Source organism: Dendrobates tinctorius, unplaced genomic scaffold, assembly GCF_039654945.1.
Source record: "Dendrobates tinctorius isolate UK_male_01 unplaced genomic scaffold, ASM3965494v1 ptg000070l, whole genome shotgun sequence".
Taxonomy (NCBI): domain Eukaryota; kingdom Metazoa; phylum Chordata; class Amphibia; order Anura; family Dendrobatidae; genus Dendrobates; species Dendrobates tinctorius.
In genome coordinates this window covers 75,338,968-75,355,878 of record NW_027361738.1, presented here as the reverse complement: position 1 = coordinate 75,355,878, position 16,911 = coordinate 75,338,968, and the positions used below count along the sequence as shown (strand labels likewise).

Below are 16,911 nucleotides of genomic sequence, written 5' to 3'. Positions count from 1 at the left end.
AAATGGTAGCAAATTTTCAATTTAGACTGCTTAGAAAGTTGCTTAACTTTGCATTTAGGAAGCCAGTGAACAATACCAAAATATTCCTTCTAGATAGCTTTTAAGCTGGGATAACAGGTTCAGCCCATTGACAGGAGTGCTGCTGTTTCTGTGAAAGCTGACTTTGAACTCCTATACAGATGAGACATAACATTAAAGATCACCTGCCTATAATTGTGATCGACCCCTCCTCATCAATACAACTCAATGAGACATGGGCTTTTCAAGGCCTCCTGAAGTTGTCCTGTGGTTTATAGCACAAGATGATAGCTGCACATTCTTTGTCCTGTTAGTCGCTTAGTGCGGACTCCGCGGGTCAGACTCCTCTTTCCAGCACGTCCCACAGAGAACTGATCTTGAGATCTGAAGAATGTGCAGTCAAGTCCATCACCTTGATCACTGACTCTTTTCTCAGAATATTCCTGACCAACCATTATTCTTCTGAAACCGACATCTCGATACCACTGTTATAAACGAGAGAGCTTGCGGCGCGCGCCGGGGGAGGGGTGGGATGACGTTCCTCGGAAATTGGCACTGGGGAGTACCGTTGCGAAATACTAGCCTGTTCTACCTGGCGCCGGCTCAGAGCTGTCGCCGACTGCCCCTGCCAGCGATTCAGCTGCTTTACGTCAATGGAGCAGCGCTTTCTCTTCTGGGCTGTTCTGTTGACCCGGCGTGACTGCTGACATCCTGCTTGGGCACCACGGAGTCGGCAGTCAATCATCATGACATCGGCAGTCACGCTTCTTCTGTAGAGCAGAAGAGAAGCCGCTGCTTTGACGATGTGGTGTCAGCGGGCGCCGCAGAGATCGGCGATGGACACTACAGAAAAACTACACCTGCCTGATTATTTTTTAGGCCAATAGTGAGAAAAGAAAGTATAGAAAAATTCATAACATATAAACATAAAATACGTCTTGGGTATTTATGTTTCACTTAAAGGGGTTGTCCGGGTCCGCGATCAGATTGTACAACTCTCTCCGGAGGACCTGTCCTGTCCTGCACCTCGTTGATTCAAATGGACAATCTGCAATGCCCAATTTCTCCTGTGGTGGCGCTGTGTTGAAATTAAACACTTTCTGCCATGTTTCTCTACTGACTATTGCTGAAGATACCAACAGGGGGATCACATTCTGATCTGATTATTGTAAAGGGATCTTTCTTACAAATATAGATTGTCCAAAGTAGAGAATCCCTTTAATTTTGGGTCTTTATGATCAGACAGGAGATTTGACGAAGACTGTGAATGACCGCGAACACTGTGGAAAGTTCGCCCAGATAGTGCGGCCAATCGGAACTCTTCTTTATTTTGAAAAGAGCCTCTGAATAAGGAGAGCTGGAATCTGATTGGTCACTGAGTGCAAAAGTTCCTGAAGTTCCTCACCCCCCCCCCAACTCCTTTATCTGCCGGACACATGTAGGAACATAGAACTTCACACGACCTGTGATGCTCGGCTGCTTTTTCATCTTTCAAGCCTATAAATGGAGAGGAATTTCCTTGTTTAAACCTTCGGCTTCTCCTTGTGTACACCATGTGCGGAGACTTTCCCACCTCTCAGGGACTCGGAAGCCCTAAAAGAAACCACTGCCCGTCCTCACTCGCCTGTTTTTGGCTTTGATGATTTTTTTCAGATTTACAGAGTCATAAAAATAGTGTGATCGTGGTGTGTGAAGAGGAAGGGCACCCCCAAGGCTTTTTTTTTTTTTTAACCGTCTTTTGGTACCGATTGACGTTTTTGCAGCAAATTTTTCAACAAGGCGTCCATGGCTTTGCATGAATTTTTGCCAAAAATTCAAAATTTCTATATTTTTGCTACTCTTTAGTGCAAAATAATTGCGTTTTTCGCTAATATTTAGCAAAATTTGCACAGGTCAATATGAGGCGAAATACAACTAATGTCCATGATGGCAAACTTAAAAAAAAAAAAAAAATTAGGCAAACACATAAAATAGACTTCAGAAAGACGCAAAGCAAAACAAGACCAAAAAAAGGTGCAAATAGAATAATAAATCAGCCTCAAAATGTTTTGTACTGGTCGCAGGGCCCAAATCCGCAAGACTGTAACTGGTCCGTGTATCCAAAAGAGGAGCTAAGCATTCTTAAAGGGGTTCTCTGCTTTTTGACTAAACCCCTTTTTATTAGTAGGGCTGTCTGAACAAACACCCGGTGCCCCTCTGCTTTCACCAGCCTGTGATCAATGTGTGAGAAAACTTTGCAGAAAGGCTTCAATTTCTGCTGCAGTGCCTCCGCAGGAGATGTAAAGCATTACAACATTCCCATTAGTCGGGTTACACATGTGCTGCATAAATAAACATTTTTGGGGTTGATTTGGAGAAGGGTCCCTCAATTAAAATGACGGCTACCCTTTTTTGTAGGGTCTGGTTTGTTCCCTGCTGTGCAAGGAGCATTGTATTACTAATATGGCTGTGAATCTCTATGACCCCCATGTAGTAGTAAAACTCACCTGTAATGTCCTCTGTAATTGAAAATCGGGCTTTTCGGAAGCAGAGTGAATCAGCTTATCAATGTAATAGCGTGTTTTTAATTCTTAGTAGAAGGGCCCCCCCCCCCCCCCCCAAAAAAAAAAAAAAAAAAAAAGATCCACAGCAGAAAGTGGTTAAAGATAGAATTAATATATTAATGATTTGGATCTAGAAGACGACTTGGTGATAAAAGGTGGAGTGTCCCTTTAAACTTGAGTCTGCATAGAAAATGCTACCAGTGTATAGCACCGCAGGAGATTAATCCTGAGAAGATTTTTTTTTTTTCTTCTCTGACACTGAGAAACCTTTCTTGCAGATGATCCGAGGCCAAGATTCATGTGTCGCCCGAGTTCCACCTATTTTGGGCTAAATAAATAATCAGTTTTGGGAAATGACCTTTTGCTGATGTTCTAATTCCGCGGTACATGTAGGGTTCTTGCTGATAATCTGCATTTTTCTCCTTTTATTTTTTTCAGGTGGGCAATTTCTTGAAATCCCCTAAATGTCCCATCTGGGTAATCGGCAGTGAGACGCATCTAACAGTGTTTTTCACCAAGGTGAGTAATGTTACTGACCAATATATTGCAACCTGTCACTGCTGGTTGGGTGTGAAAGGATACAGTGCCACATATATATGCATATATAATTAGTTCCATGCACTATACATGGTCTTAAAGGGGTCCTGATTGCTACTCCATGCCTTCTGTAGGATAAAGGAAAAGTAATTCTTGCACAGGTGATGTGTAATGTATAAATGTAGTACTGTGCTTGTACATTTAGATGAGACATCTCGACCTTTGGATTCTGAGCAGTGCACTCAGTGTGGAGCTGCAGACCGGCGCATGTGCCGCGCGAGCCGGAGCTGCAGACCGGCGCATGTGCCGCGCGAGACGTTCATTTATTGTCCCCTATGGTCAACTTCTACCTATATGTATGAGGTCTGTAAGAGGCTGCAATTAAAGGTCGGTCTGAATGACTGTTCAAACTAAGCACAGGCTCTGTTTCACCTTTTGTCATGGCCAAACATTTAAGTCTTGCGCACTGTAAAGCTAGAGCTGTCAATCAAAGATGAGGAGGGGTGGAGATAGTTTTCCCTCTATCAGGTAGGAAGGGGCACTTAAAGTTTGAGCCGCACCTAGGGTGCACCAAGCGCCTGTACTTGGTTTGTACAGTCATTCTGTGCTGACAGTCCCTTTAAAAAACTAAAGTAAGACCTCGGATGATGGTACAGTAATGGTAGATCTCTTTAGTTCATGGACAGAACTACCATATGTGCAGCTATGTAGGGGCCCCAGAGATACAGGGGGCCCCATGTCGCGCCTTCAACAGGGGCCCTCTGCTATCTTCATATGCCATAACTATTACCATCATATAAGTTTTTTGCATTGTTTTTCTCTATTTTACTGTGGGCGGCATTGGGGTCCGCACTTCCCATACTTTACAGCACTGAAACTATGAGCCATTCCGCTCTGCCGGATGATTTATCACCGATCACCACTCACCAGAGTTTTTCCTCTCGTTGCGGAGTCCTCATTGATGGCACTAAATGATAGCTGACTTTTGACCCCGTAGCCCCCATGGCCGGGAGTCTGCTTGTTGTGACCCCGTGTAATCCCCTGGATGTGTTTACAGATGTGACCTCGCCACCGCACAAGATAAATGGCTGCTGGAAATCCACTTCTGATTTCTCACTTGTCTGGGATGAGATCTTTTGATGCAAAAATGTAATACGTTGCTCTCCTTGGAAATTGTAGTTTCAAGTTGGATATCTATAAACAATGCAAAATTTTTCTTTTTACACGTCGTAATGACCCCCACCACTGATTGCTGAACTGAAGGGGCTGTGTCGTCCATCATAATCGATTCTCTGTGATTTCTGTACAGATGTATAGATAAATGAGCATTAAAGGATTGGGGGATGAGCTGCCTCCTCACGGGTTTCTTGCAATCGCTGAGAGTTCCAGCAGTCGACTTTTCCACGATCCTGAAAAAGGGACGTCCTGAATGGAGCTGATGTGAGCATGTGCAGTGCTTGGCAGTCACATAGACAAAGAATGGGGCTGATGTGAGCATATGCATTGCTTGGCATAGACAATGAATGGGGCCGTTGTTAGCATGTAGAGTGCGTGGCATATACAATAGAGTTGATGTGAACAGGCGCGCTGTTTGGCAGTCCCATAGACAATGAATGGAGCTGATGTTGGCATGTGCAGTACTTCGTAGTCCCATACACAATGAATGGATTTGTTGTGAGCATGTGCAGGGCTTGGCCGTCCCATAGACAATGGATGGAGCTGATGTGAGCATTCGTAGTACTTGGTAGTCCCATACACAATGAATGGATCCGATGTGAGCATGCGCAGTGCTTGGCAGTCCCTTTGACAATGGGTGGAACCAATGTCAGCATACTCTTTGCTCCTTCTTTCAGGAGTGCACAGTGGGCAGACCCCCAGTAATCGGCAGTTATCCCTTAGTCCAATGTATAATAGCTACGGTATCTTGATTTTTGGGGGGGTATAATCATGTAATGTGTAACTAAACTTTTGGACTGTTTTGATACTTTGGAGCCCATTAAATGCCCTATGAATAGAGCCAGGTCCTGAGAGAGTAAGGCGCGCCCCCCCCCCCCACCCTTCTCTGTCCTATGAACAGGCAGTGATGGAGAGCGGGCGGCTGGCTTTGCTTTTCAATTATAGAGAACCTGTCACCGGGTCACAAGTGGGCAGCTTGTGCTTTTATTCTTCTCCCTGCCGCCCCCCTGAGTATTTAAAGGGAACCTGTCACCCCCCCCAGGGCGTTTTTAAGTAAAAGAGCCACCTTCAGCAGCACTAAGGCTGCATTCTGTGAAGGTGGCTCTTCTTTTTCTGACCCCCAGTAATGCCAAAATATTGACTTTTATAATTAGCTCCTCATACCTGTAATGTGTCCCACAGGTATGTTGTGTCCCCCTCTATCAGCCGCCTACCATCCGTCAATCATGCCTGTCCGGTGCCTTGGCGCCGCCCACGATCTGTCCATAATGATGCCCCGTGCATCACTGCCTCCTCTTGATTTGAATCCTGGCGCCTGCGCTGTGACAAGTGTTCTCAGGCATGCGCAGTGCGCGCTGCCCGAGAACCGACATCAGGCTATTGCTCCTGCGCATTGTGGAGGCCCCAGATCCCGCCCCGCAGTGTGTTATGATGTATTCACACTGCAGGGCTGGGGCCTCCACAACGGTACCGCATATTCATGAGTTTAATGAGCGGTACTGTGTGACCGCTGAAGGCAGGAAGGGAGACCGTGGAGAAGCGGGGGAGTTGCAGAGACCATGCCAGGGGAGGTAAGTGTGATCTCTTGACACCCCCGCTCCCCCTCCCCCGCCGACCCCCGGGTATATGACTTGTGTATAAGCCGAGGAGGGGGATGAACTTTCAGCCCAAAAAATGGGCTGAAAATCTCGGCTTATACACGAGCATATACGGTAATATATCTTGTATATAACAGTGGATACGTCCCTTTTGTCTGAAGCCGGGATGGGTGGCGCCCGGGTCTGTGCGTGCACATATCGGTGCCATTTTATTGAAGGCAATATATATATATATGAATTTGCAGACAGTGTCTTCAACAGAATGGCGGATATGGTGGTATTCACACACGTTGACTCCGGCGCCATTTAATTGAAGAATTCTACTACTACGTCAACATAGCAGTGTGCACACTCTTATGGCCGGCACGTGCTCACTATGTTGCCGTTGTACTACACTGCGTTCCAAATTATTATGCAATTTGGATTTAAGTGTCATAAAGATGTAATTTTTTGTTTTTCAAATAAACTCATAGATGCTATTGTGTATCAGGGCTCTTTGGATCACTGAAATCAATCTCAAACGCCTGTGATAATTAGTTTACCAGGTGAGCCCAATTAAAGGAAAACTACTTAAGAATGATGTTCCACATTATTAAGCAGGGCACAGGTTTCAAGGAATTTAGGAAAGAAAACGGATCTCTCTGCTGCTGAAAAGCATCAAATAGTGCAATGCCTTGGTCAAGAGATGAAAACATTACATATTTCCCAAAAACTTAAACGTACTGTTAAGAGATTTGTGGTTGATTCTGAGCACAAACATGTTTGTGCTGATAAAGGCAGAATGAGGAAGGTTTCTGCCAGGCAAGTTCATCGGATTAAGAGAGCAGCTGCTAAAAATCCATTACAAACCAGCAAACAGATATTTAAAGCTGCTGGTGCCTCTGGAGTCCCTCGAACCTCAAGGTGTAGGATCCTTCAAAGGCTTGCTGTGGTTCATAAACCTACTATTCGGCCACCCCTAAACAGTGTTCACAAGCAGAAATGGTTGCAGTGGGCCCAGACATACATGAAGACTAATTTTCAAACAGTCTTGTTTACTGATGAGTGTCGAGCAACCCTGGATGGTCCAGATGGATGGAGCAGTGGATGGTTGGTGGATGGCCACCATGTCCCAACAAGGCTGCGACTTCAGCAAGGAGGTGGAGGAGTCATGTTTTGGGCCAGAATCATGGGGAAACAGCTGGTAGGGCTCTTTAAGGTTCCTGAGGGTGTGAAAATGACCTCTGCAAAGTATATAGAGTTTCTGACTGACAGCTGTCTGCCATGGTATAAGAAGCAGAAATGTGTCTTCAGGAGCAAAATCCTCTTCATGCATGACCACGCACCATCTCATGCTGCAAAGAATACCTCTGAGTCATTGACTGCTATGGGCATAAAAGGAGATAAACTCATGGTGTGGCCACCATCTTTCCCTGACCTCAACCCTATAGAGAACCTTTGGAGTATCATCAAGCGAAAGATCTACGAGGGAGGCAGTTCACATCAAAACAGCAGCTCTGGGAGGTTATTGTGACTTCATGCAAAGAAATCCAAGCAGAAACTCTCCAAAAACTCCCAAGTTCAATGGATGCAAGAATTGTGAAGGTGACATCAAAGAAGGGTTCCTATGTTAACATGTAACTTGGCCTGTTAGGATGTTTTGGAATTAAATAGCTTTTTTGTTCGGTGAATGTGACCTCCTAATGCTGCAAATTCCACAAATGAGCATTTTCAGTTCTTTAAAACATATCAAATGTTTAGAAATTCTACTGTGCATAATAATTTGGAACAGTGCAATTTGAGTTTTTATTCATTTTGGAGATTATACTGTTATCATTGGGAGGTTTCTTCAATAAAATTCGATGCATACTCTAACGGGTGATGACTTATTAGACTGACTGTCATTTGTACCGACTATTTAGGAAAATCAGAGAAAAATATAATTTGCATAATAATTTGGAACACACTGTATATACAATGAAGACATTCTATAAATGAACCAATAAAAATGCTCGCCACCTGGGCGTAGAACAGGTGCGATTGCTAGTATGTGTGTATATACAGTTGTGGCCAAAAGTATTGACACCCCTGCAATTCTGTCAGATAATACTCAGTTTCTTCCTGAAAATGATTGCAAACACAAATTCTTTGGTATTATCTTCATTTAATTTGTCATAAATGAAAAAACACAAAAGAGAATGAAGCAAAAAGCAAAACATTGATCATTTCACACAAAACTCCAAAAATGGGCCAGACAAAAGTATTGGCACCCTCAGCCTAATACTTGGTTGCACAACCTTTAGCCAAAATAACTTTGACCAACCGCTTCCAGTAACCATCAATGAGTTTCTTACAATGCTCTGCTGGAATTTTAGACCATTCTTCCTTCGCAAACTGCTTCAGGTCCCTGATATTTGAAGGGTGCCTTCTTCAAACTGCCATTTTTAGATCTCTACACAGGTGTTCTATGGGATTCAGGTCTGGACTCATTGCTGGCCACCTTAGAAGTCTCCAGTGCTTTCTCTCAAACCATTTTCTAGTGCTTTTTGAAGTGTGTTTTGGGTTCATTGTCCTGCTGGAAGACCCATGACCTCTGAGGGAGACCCAGCTTTCTCACACTGGGCCCTACATTATGCTGCAAAATTTGTTGGTAGTCTTCAGACTTCATAATGCCATGCACACGGTCAAACAGTCCAGTGCCAGAGGCAGCAAAGCAACCCCAAAACATCAGGGAACCTCCGCCATGTTTGACTGTAGGGACAGTGTTCTTTTCTTTGAATGCCTCTTTTTTTTCTCCTGTAAACTCTGTTGATCCCTTTGCCCAAAAAGCTCTACTTTTGTCTCATCTGACCAGAGAACATTTTTCCAAAACGTTTTAGGCTTTTTCAGGTAAGTTTTGGCAAACTCCAGCCTGGCTTTTTTATGTCTCTGGGTAAGAAGTGGGGTCTTCCTGGGTCTCCTACTATACAGTCCCTTTTCATTCAGACGCCGATGGATAGTACGGGTTGACACTGTTGTACCCTCGGACTGCAGGGCAGCTTGAACTTGTTTGGATGTTAGGGTACCGTTACACCTAGCGACTCACCAGCGATCCCGTCCAGCGATATGATGCGGTCAAGATCGCTGGTGCATCACTAGGTGGTCGCTAGTGAGCTGCCACACAGGCAGATCTCACTAGCGACATCGCTGGGGATGGGGATCGCTACTTACCTGTCAGACGCGGCGATCCTGCGTCCTCCCGCCCGGCTCCACGCGTCGCTCATCGTCACAGCAGGAAGCGCCGCAGGAAGCTGACGACGAGGAATGGTCCAGGAGCTTCTCGCGCGATCAGCGATAACCAGCAGGGGGAGCAGGTCGGGGGTAAGTATCACATGATATCGCTAGTAATATCGCTGCAACGTCACAAAATCGGTGACTTTACAGCAATATTGCTAGCGATATCGCAATGTGTAACGGGGGCTTAAGTCGAGCTTCTTTATCCAACATCCGCACAATCTTGCGTTGAAATCTCTTATCAATTTTTCTTTTCCGGCCACATCTAGGGAGGTTAGCTACAGTGCCATGGGCTTTAAACTTCTTGATGACACTGCGCACACAGGAACATTCAGGTCTTTGGAGATGGACTTGTAGCCTTGAGATTGCTCATGCTTCCTCACAATTTGGTTTCTCAAGTCCTCAGACAGTTCCTTGGTCTTCTTTCTTTTCTCCATGCTCAATGTGGTACACACAAGGACACAGGACAGAGGTTGAGTCAACTTTAATCCATGTCAACTGGCTGCAAGTGTGATTTAGTTATTGCCAACACCTGTCAGGTGCCACAGGTAAGTTACAGGTGCTGTTAATTACTCAAATTAGAGAAGCATCACATGATTTTTCGAACAGTGCCAATACTTTTGTCCACCCTCTTTTTTATGTTTGGTGTGGAATTATATCCAATTTGGCTTCAGGACAATTCTTTTTGTGTTTTTTCATTTAAGACAAAATAAATGAAGATAATACCAAAGAATTTGTGTTTGCAATCATTTTCAGGAAGAAACTGAGTATTATCTGACAGAATTGCAGGGGTGTCAATACTTTTGGCCACAACTGTATATGTGTGCTTGCACAGTGCTCCTTGGGATGTTTAAAGTTTTGGAAATCATTTTGTATCCAAATCCGGCTTTAAACTTCTCCACAACAGTATCACGGACCTGCCTGTTGTGCTCCTTGCTTTCTGAGCATCAAACAGAACCCTGAGACTATCACAGAGCAGGTGCATTTATACGGAGACTTGATTACACACAGGTGGATTATATTTATCATCATTAGTCATTTAGGACAACATTGGATCATTCAGAGATTCACAATGAACTTCTGGAGTGAGTTTGCTGCACTGAAAGTAAAGGGGCCGAATAATATTGCTCGCCCCACTTTTCAGTTTTTGAATTTCCACAAAAATTTAAAATAACCAATAAATTTATTTCAACTTCACAATTGTGTCCCTCTTGTTGATTCTTCATCAAAAATTTACATTTGGTATCTTTATGTTTGAAGCATGATATGTGGGAAAAGGTTGAAAAGTTCCAGGGGGCCGAATACTTTCGCAAGGCACTGTATGTGTGTATGAGTGTGCATAATTACCTTTTAAGAGCATCCCCTTTGTTACATACCATTAATATAAGCATATTGGGGGCACTGATTAAAAAGGACAATATACTTGGTATTGTTGATCAAAAAACAGCCCTCTGCAGGGCAGCAAGCTGTTATCTTGAATGGGTTTTTCACCGTGGACAGGCTTGAGGACCCTCCTAAAGAACACTGCATTCCCCTGTAACCATCAGCTGTATTGTGTTTGCAAAGCTGGCAGTAACTGTACACTTTCTCTGCACTGCCCCCGCAGGTGATGTGTAGCATTACACCATGTATATTCAAATCCAGGCGTTCCCTTTGACATGCAGGACAGGGTTGGTCCTCCACACTGAGAGACCCTCCTTGTAACTGTCGTCTGCTCTACAGCTGCCTTTGTGGGGGGTGGAGGTTCTATTTTTTCTTTTCTTTGCACTGAAGTCCTTGAGAACGGTCTTTGGAGACAATGGCTGTGAAAATCTAATAAACAGCCGCATATTTACTGGTGATCCCAGAGGTGATCTCTTCACTTTCATGCACTGACCTGGGTCAAGACAATAGTGTCTCTCTCCTGGGAAGAGGTTATCCAAACACTTGATTGACAGCCAAGTCCCCGCAGATTATCATCAGAGAAACAAAAAACATTCTGATCGTTACTATTGATTTATATATACGTTATACTGAATCTTTACTCACAAAACCTATGTATCTATCTGCTCCGCTCCCCCCCCGGCTCTATAACATGCTGGGCAGCTTTTTAATGGGGACCAGTTACCTTTAATTGGGTTGTCCAGGATTAGGAGAACATGGCCTGCTTCTCCTAAAATCTGCCCCACTCTTGTCCACAGGTTGAGTCTGGTACTGCAGCTCAGCTCTTTTGAAGCGAATGTGGGTGAGCTGCAGTACCAGACCCGACCTGAGTCGACGTGTGGTGCCGATTTGGGAAGGAGAAAGTAACCGTGTTTATCTAACGCTTGAAAGGGGAATTTTACCTGCGGATTTTCTGCAACGTACAACATAAAAACCTTAAAACTGCTGAAATAAGACGAAACTGCCCAGATATGGGGTCAGGCGGTTATAGGGACTACATTTAGATAAAGAGACGGTATTGGAAAGTTTTGTCATTTCTACAGATCTTTCCCTGCAGGCAACGTATGGTAGTTCTGATTTATCTCACCAGTCATGTGCAGACCATGGGGTTTCCAGGGATGATGTGTATAGATGCACATCACAAGGAATTAGACGCTGTTCACATGACCGCATTAAATATTTATGGCCTACAATGTCGGATGGGAAGAATGAAGGAGATATATATAATATAAATTATTGTCCTCCCCTTCCCTTATGGGATCTGCACCAGGAAACTAACAGAAATGTGGGGTCCGTCACCAAGTATCCATGTGCTAATGATGGCACTGGGCTCTTCTCTTGCTTATATCTTCCGATGCTAGGTTGCTTTAAAATGACAGCAAAAAAGAAAAATCACCGCTAAATAGAAGGCTAGGATTTGATTCCTCTTATTAATACTTGATACAAATCTGATCAAGATGTTTCCTGCTTCTTTGAAGGTTTGTTGTCTTCCCTCTTTGAAGCCGAAATGGTAGCCATACTGGTTGACATCCAGATTTCCTCAGAGGTTACCCAACACCTGTCACTTTTTTTTCGACAGGTGAAAGGCGCTGCTGACGGCAACGACAGACACTTTCCAGATCTCGTACACTCATCCTCTTCTCATTAATAGGAAAGGTGCGCATATCTGGCCGTTAGTGCAACGTCCGCTGCACCTCTATCATCTTAATGTGGAAGTGAGTGGCGACGACGTATTCCCAAGCTGTCTTTTGGACCGCTCCCAACTCTCCAGTCTCCTTACTTCCTGGTTTCTGGAAGGGCGGGCTCTCCTTTTTTGAGTGACCATTCTGGTCAGTAGCAGAACTATAGTATTAACAAGGGAAATGAACAGGAGTATAAGCTGGTATACAAGCAACGTGTAGACGCATGTTCACATTGGCCATTAAACGGACAAAACCTAAGATAGAAATAAAAGGGACATATACCCTTCAGTAAGTAAAAAGCAGTAGTGCATGTAAAAAACAAAGGGTACTTAGTAAAAAAGAAAAAAAAAAAATATATATAGCCATCCCACCAGCGACAAAGGTGTACCCAGTGAGGACGGGTCCTGACCTTTATATATTAGTAGAACTATAAAGCTGAGCATGACACATTTAGCCATCAGTGCTTGTTCTTGAACGTACGCTGTTTTCGTTGTGTTTCGAGACATAGACCACAGTTCATTTGAACAAGCACAGCGAGAGCTATGATACTGGGAGCAAGGAATTGTGACTTATGCAGGAGTGATAAGAGTAGCTCATCAGGAGCAAAGGGTGAGGATAGTGAGCAGTAAACAGCTTTATAGAAATCAGTTGACTGCAGAGAGGTATTTGGGATGTTAGGAGTTTATTCATCTCCTGGAATGCAACTACTGCACACACTGGGCCAGGGTTTGGTGGCCAAGCTTTATGGAAATGAGCTTTACACCATGCAAGACAAAAGCTGTCATTGCAGGAGAATGACAGCAGATGGAAAAAGCAAGTAAATTGCAAACTTGCTTAATTTCATGCTGCATGCCTAAATAAAACAATGTAATAATAACACTCATTTTAAAATAGTAGTCTTTAGTTGCCATCTGGCCACTTGACAACCCTTGATTACTTTATATTGATGCTGCGAAGAGATCTGCATGGTCCCTCAGCTGAAGTAACTGTTTTTTCAACAGTTTTTGATATTGTCAATATGAGATGTAGGAGCAATCCCAGCTTTGGTGCAGTCTGCCAGAGGCTGGTGATTTCGAGAATTATTTCCTCTACATTTTGTGTCATGGTGCATGATGTGGGAAATCTGTCAATCATGTGACAACATAAGTAAACCCAGCTTAGGAAGGATGTAAAGTATAGTGTAAACCATTCCTGGGATCTGATACCAAAATCCAACCCCCCTTCCCCCCCCCCAAAAAAAAATTGTTGCATTTTTCACTCTGGCCACTAGAGGAGGGACAGTAAGCCGACACTTCCTGATTTATCTAACTGTTAGCTTTGCTGTATAGACTGAGACAGAGTGGTCAGAGACAGCTCATTAGAATGTTGGCCGTTTAAAGGATTATTCGACTCTTCATAAATATTTTCGGATAGTGCTTGTAAAAACTTTGCAGTTGGCTGTTTTTTAAAATTTCCAGCTGTGTGTAAGTAACACTTTTTTTTGTCAAGAACCCGATGACTAGGTGACCGACCCCCACCACCACCGCTGCTGTCTAGCTTGTAAGCGCTATGCTGAAGCTGGCTGGAATTGGGGAGGTAGCAGCGTGCTGCCATGATCCTGATAGGCTGAACAGAAGAAAAGTTTGTAAGCACTCTGCATGCTGTGCTGTCTATTGGTGGCGGACGGTCTGCAGACTGTAAACAAAAGTGTTAATATATTCAAGAACAGTTGAACATTTTAATAAATAACACACACATTGAGCTGAAGTTTGCGTTGGTTTTCATGCAACATATAAATGCATGTTCACATTTGCCTTTACACAGACAGAACGGTTTAAAAAAAAATGCCAAAACGCGTTAGTCAGGATTCCAGAAACACCGCGCACGTTCCCACAGCCAGTGGGATGAGCTGTCTGAAGGTTGTCATGAGTTGTTTGCATTCACCCCGTAGAGAAGGTGGATTTCTTTTTTTGCATATAGTCCGCTTCTCAATTGACCTTATCATAATGTGTAGTTTTAAAGCGAGATCCTAGTTATAAAGTGAATATTCATGGTTGGATGATGCAGACCATGAAAATGTCATTGTAACATGCCCGAGGGACAGAGAAAATTATTTCCTTTCCAGAGAAAACGATCCTTCTTTCTCCCATCTGTTTCGCGTTCTCCTCGTTAAACATAGATGCCCGCCCTTTCAGCCGGCAGCCGCGTCACCTTTGCTTCTATGTGTAGGGGAGGTTATACTCGTTAATGACGAGACGACCTCACGCGAGTCTGATCTGTAGTGAGAAGGTTTTAGATGTCGCACCCCGTTACGCGTTTTAAAGCTTTGGAACATTCCTGCAGTGATTCGGGAAGCTGTCCATTGGCGGTCAATAGATGCCACCTCCACCGGCTGCCGTAATGTTAAAAGCATGGCCGAGGTGACTTATAGCTCATCGAACTCCATGATAGATGGGATCCATACTGGCCCAGTAAGGAGAGTTCTTTATCGGGACAGCTTTATGATTGGGACCACCTTATAGTTGATTCTAGTTTGGCTCCATTAATTGCCAACGCGGGGAGTTTTTATGGAAAATTGCAACTGTACCCAAGTCAGTCAGCAGTGCCAAGAGGCCTCACAGTCCAGGTTAGTGGGTTCAACTTGGTGAATTTAGTGCGTTAAATTAACTCCACCTGGAGGTTCATGCAGCCTGAACTACGCTCCGCAGGAATCAGACACCACCTGCGTTAGTGCAGCCATGTAATGCAGCGCTTCATCGAAAACATACTTCACAGTCAGTTTGTCTTGGATCACTGGTCCAAGAGAACATTCTTCAGCGGTCTCTCCACCCCGCTTTCCTAATTTGACGTTCTCCGGCATTTTCTCCACACCTCACTCTCCTAATTTGACGTTGACCAGCATTTTCTCCCCGCCCCACTCTCCTAATTTGACGTTCTCCGGCATTTTCTCCACGCCTCACTCTCCTAACTTGACGTTCTCTGGCATTTTCTCCCCGCCCCACTCTCCTAATTTGACGTTTAATAGCGATTTCTCCTCACCACTCACTCCTAATTTGACGTTCTCCAGCGTTTTCGCCCCGCTCTCCTAATTTGACGTTCTCCAGTGGTTTCTTCCCGCCCTGTTCTCCTAATTTGACGTTCTCCAACGGTTTCTCCCCGCCCCACTCTCCTAATTTGACGTTCTCCAGCGGTTTCTCCCCGCCCCGCTTTCCTAATTTGACGTTCTCCAGCGGTTTCTCCCCGCCCCGCTTTCCTAATTTGACGTTCTCCAGCGGTTTCTCCCCGCCCCGCTTTCCTAATTTGATGTTCTCCAAAGGTCTCTTCCTGCCCTGTTCTCCTAATTCGACGTTCTCCAACGGTTTCTCCCCGCCCCGCTTTCCTAATTTGACGTTCTCCAGCGTTTTCGCCCCACCCCGCTTTCCTAATTTGACATTTTCCAGCGGTTTCTCCCCGCCCCGCTCTACTAATTTGACAGGTATCCCACGGTACACTAACACCTAGAGAGACCTCTGTCTAGGGAAACAAGGTGTAGAGAAGCTCTGCCACCCTGTAATTCCTGCTGCCTGTAGAATGGGCAGCACAAATCTCGTGTTGGGATTCCTTTAAAAGGGTTGTCTACTTTTAATGAATAGGGCAAGTACACAACACCTGCCGATTGTGCACACATCCCAGCAGCTAGGTATAAAGTCAATGTCGTAGGCGATGATCATCTCTCGGGTTCGGAAGTGAGCCTTTATTTTATTGGAGACCTTTTTAAAGAATTGTGTGACTGCTAAACCCGGAATGTGCCAGATGGGTGAAAAATGTGGAATTGTTTGAATATTCTGCATACAGTAGTGCAGAGTTTGATAATTAATTTTCTAGAGTTGGAGAAGTCCTTTTAAAGGGAATCTGTTAGCAAGTTTTTTGTAATGGAATCTGATAGCAGCATAATATAGGGACATAGACCCTGATTCCAGCGATGTATCACTTACTGGGCTTCTTGGTGTAGTTTTGATAGAATCCCTGTTTTGTCGAATGTAGAGTTGGCAGAGCTAAGAGTCCTGAGCTCTGTATAACTCCGCCTGCACCCCTGATTGGTAGCTTCCTCTGTATACTACCAATGATGGGAGCGGGTTTACACAGATTACTGCATGTGGTCCTAGTTCTGTAGTCATAATCTCCTGCTGATAAAACCCTGATTGTATTGAAACTACGGCACACAGCCTAACAAGTGACACATTCCTGGAATCAGGGTTTTTCAGATTAAATAACAAAAACCTGTTGAAATTCCCTTTAAATTCTAGACTTTTCAGTGTAGTGCATTTCTAGAATTCTTTCTGCTTTGATGACATAACCATTGTTTGTCATTAAAATACAGATGTGGATGAATTTAGCTTTTTTTTATGAAGCTTTGTATAGTTGGGTGAAGATGGACATGATGACATGGGAAGCTGTTTAGCTGATAAATGTTCAATTTATTTTTATATGATTTGATGCCAAGTATGCTCAGTTTCCCAATCGCTGAGTGTCTGCTGAGCTTCGTTCTTAGAAGTCTCCTCTTTGTTCTGAGCCGACGTTGTCCATCGTACGTTTAGACAATGCTTTGCAGTTTTGTCTCCCAGTGACGGTCTACCTTTAGTTTTGAAGGACATGTTCACCTTACTGTATCTTTACAGATTAGATATTAATGAGAGACACACAATCTGGAGTATCCGAATAATG

The 16,911-nt window shown here is 44.1% G+C and overlaps 1 protein-coding gene across 6 annotated transcripts in view; it reads left to right on the top strand.

Annotated features, from left to right (window-relative positions):
- The window catches only part of MINDY3 (MINDY lysine 48 deubiquitinase 3), a 108,496-nt gene that overhangs the window by 40,796 nt on the left and 50,789 nt on the right, over positions 1 to 16,911 (top strand). For all 6 annotated transcript variants that reach the window (XM_073581943.1, XM_073581941.1, XM_073581942.1 and 3 more), the window contains one exon: positions 3,000 to 3,080. In XM_073581943.1, the coding sequence (XP_073438044.1) occupies positions 3,000 to 3,080 (81 nt within the window). The remainder of the gene's footprint in view (positions 1 to 2,999; positions 3,081 to 16,911) is intronic.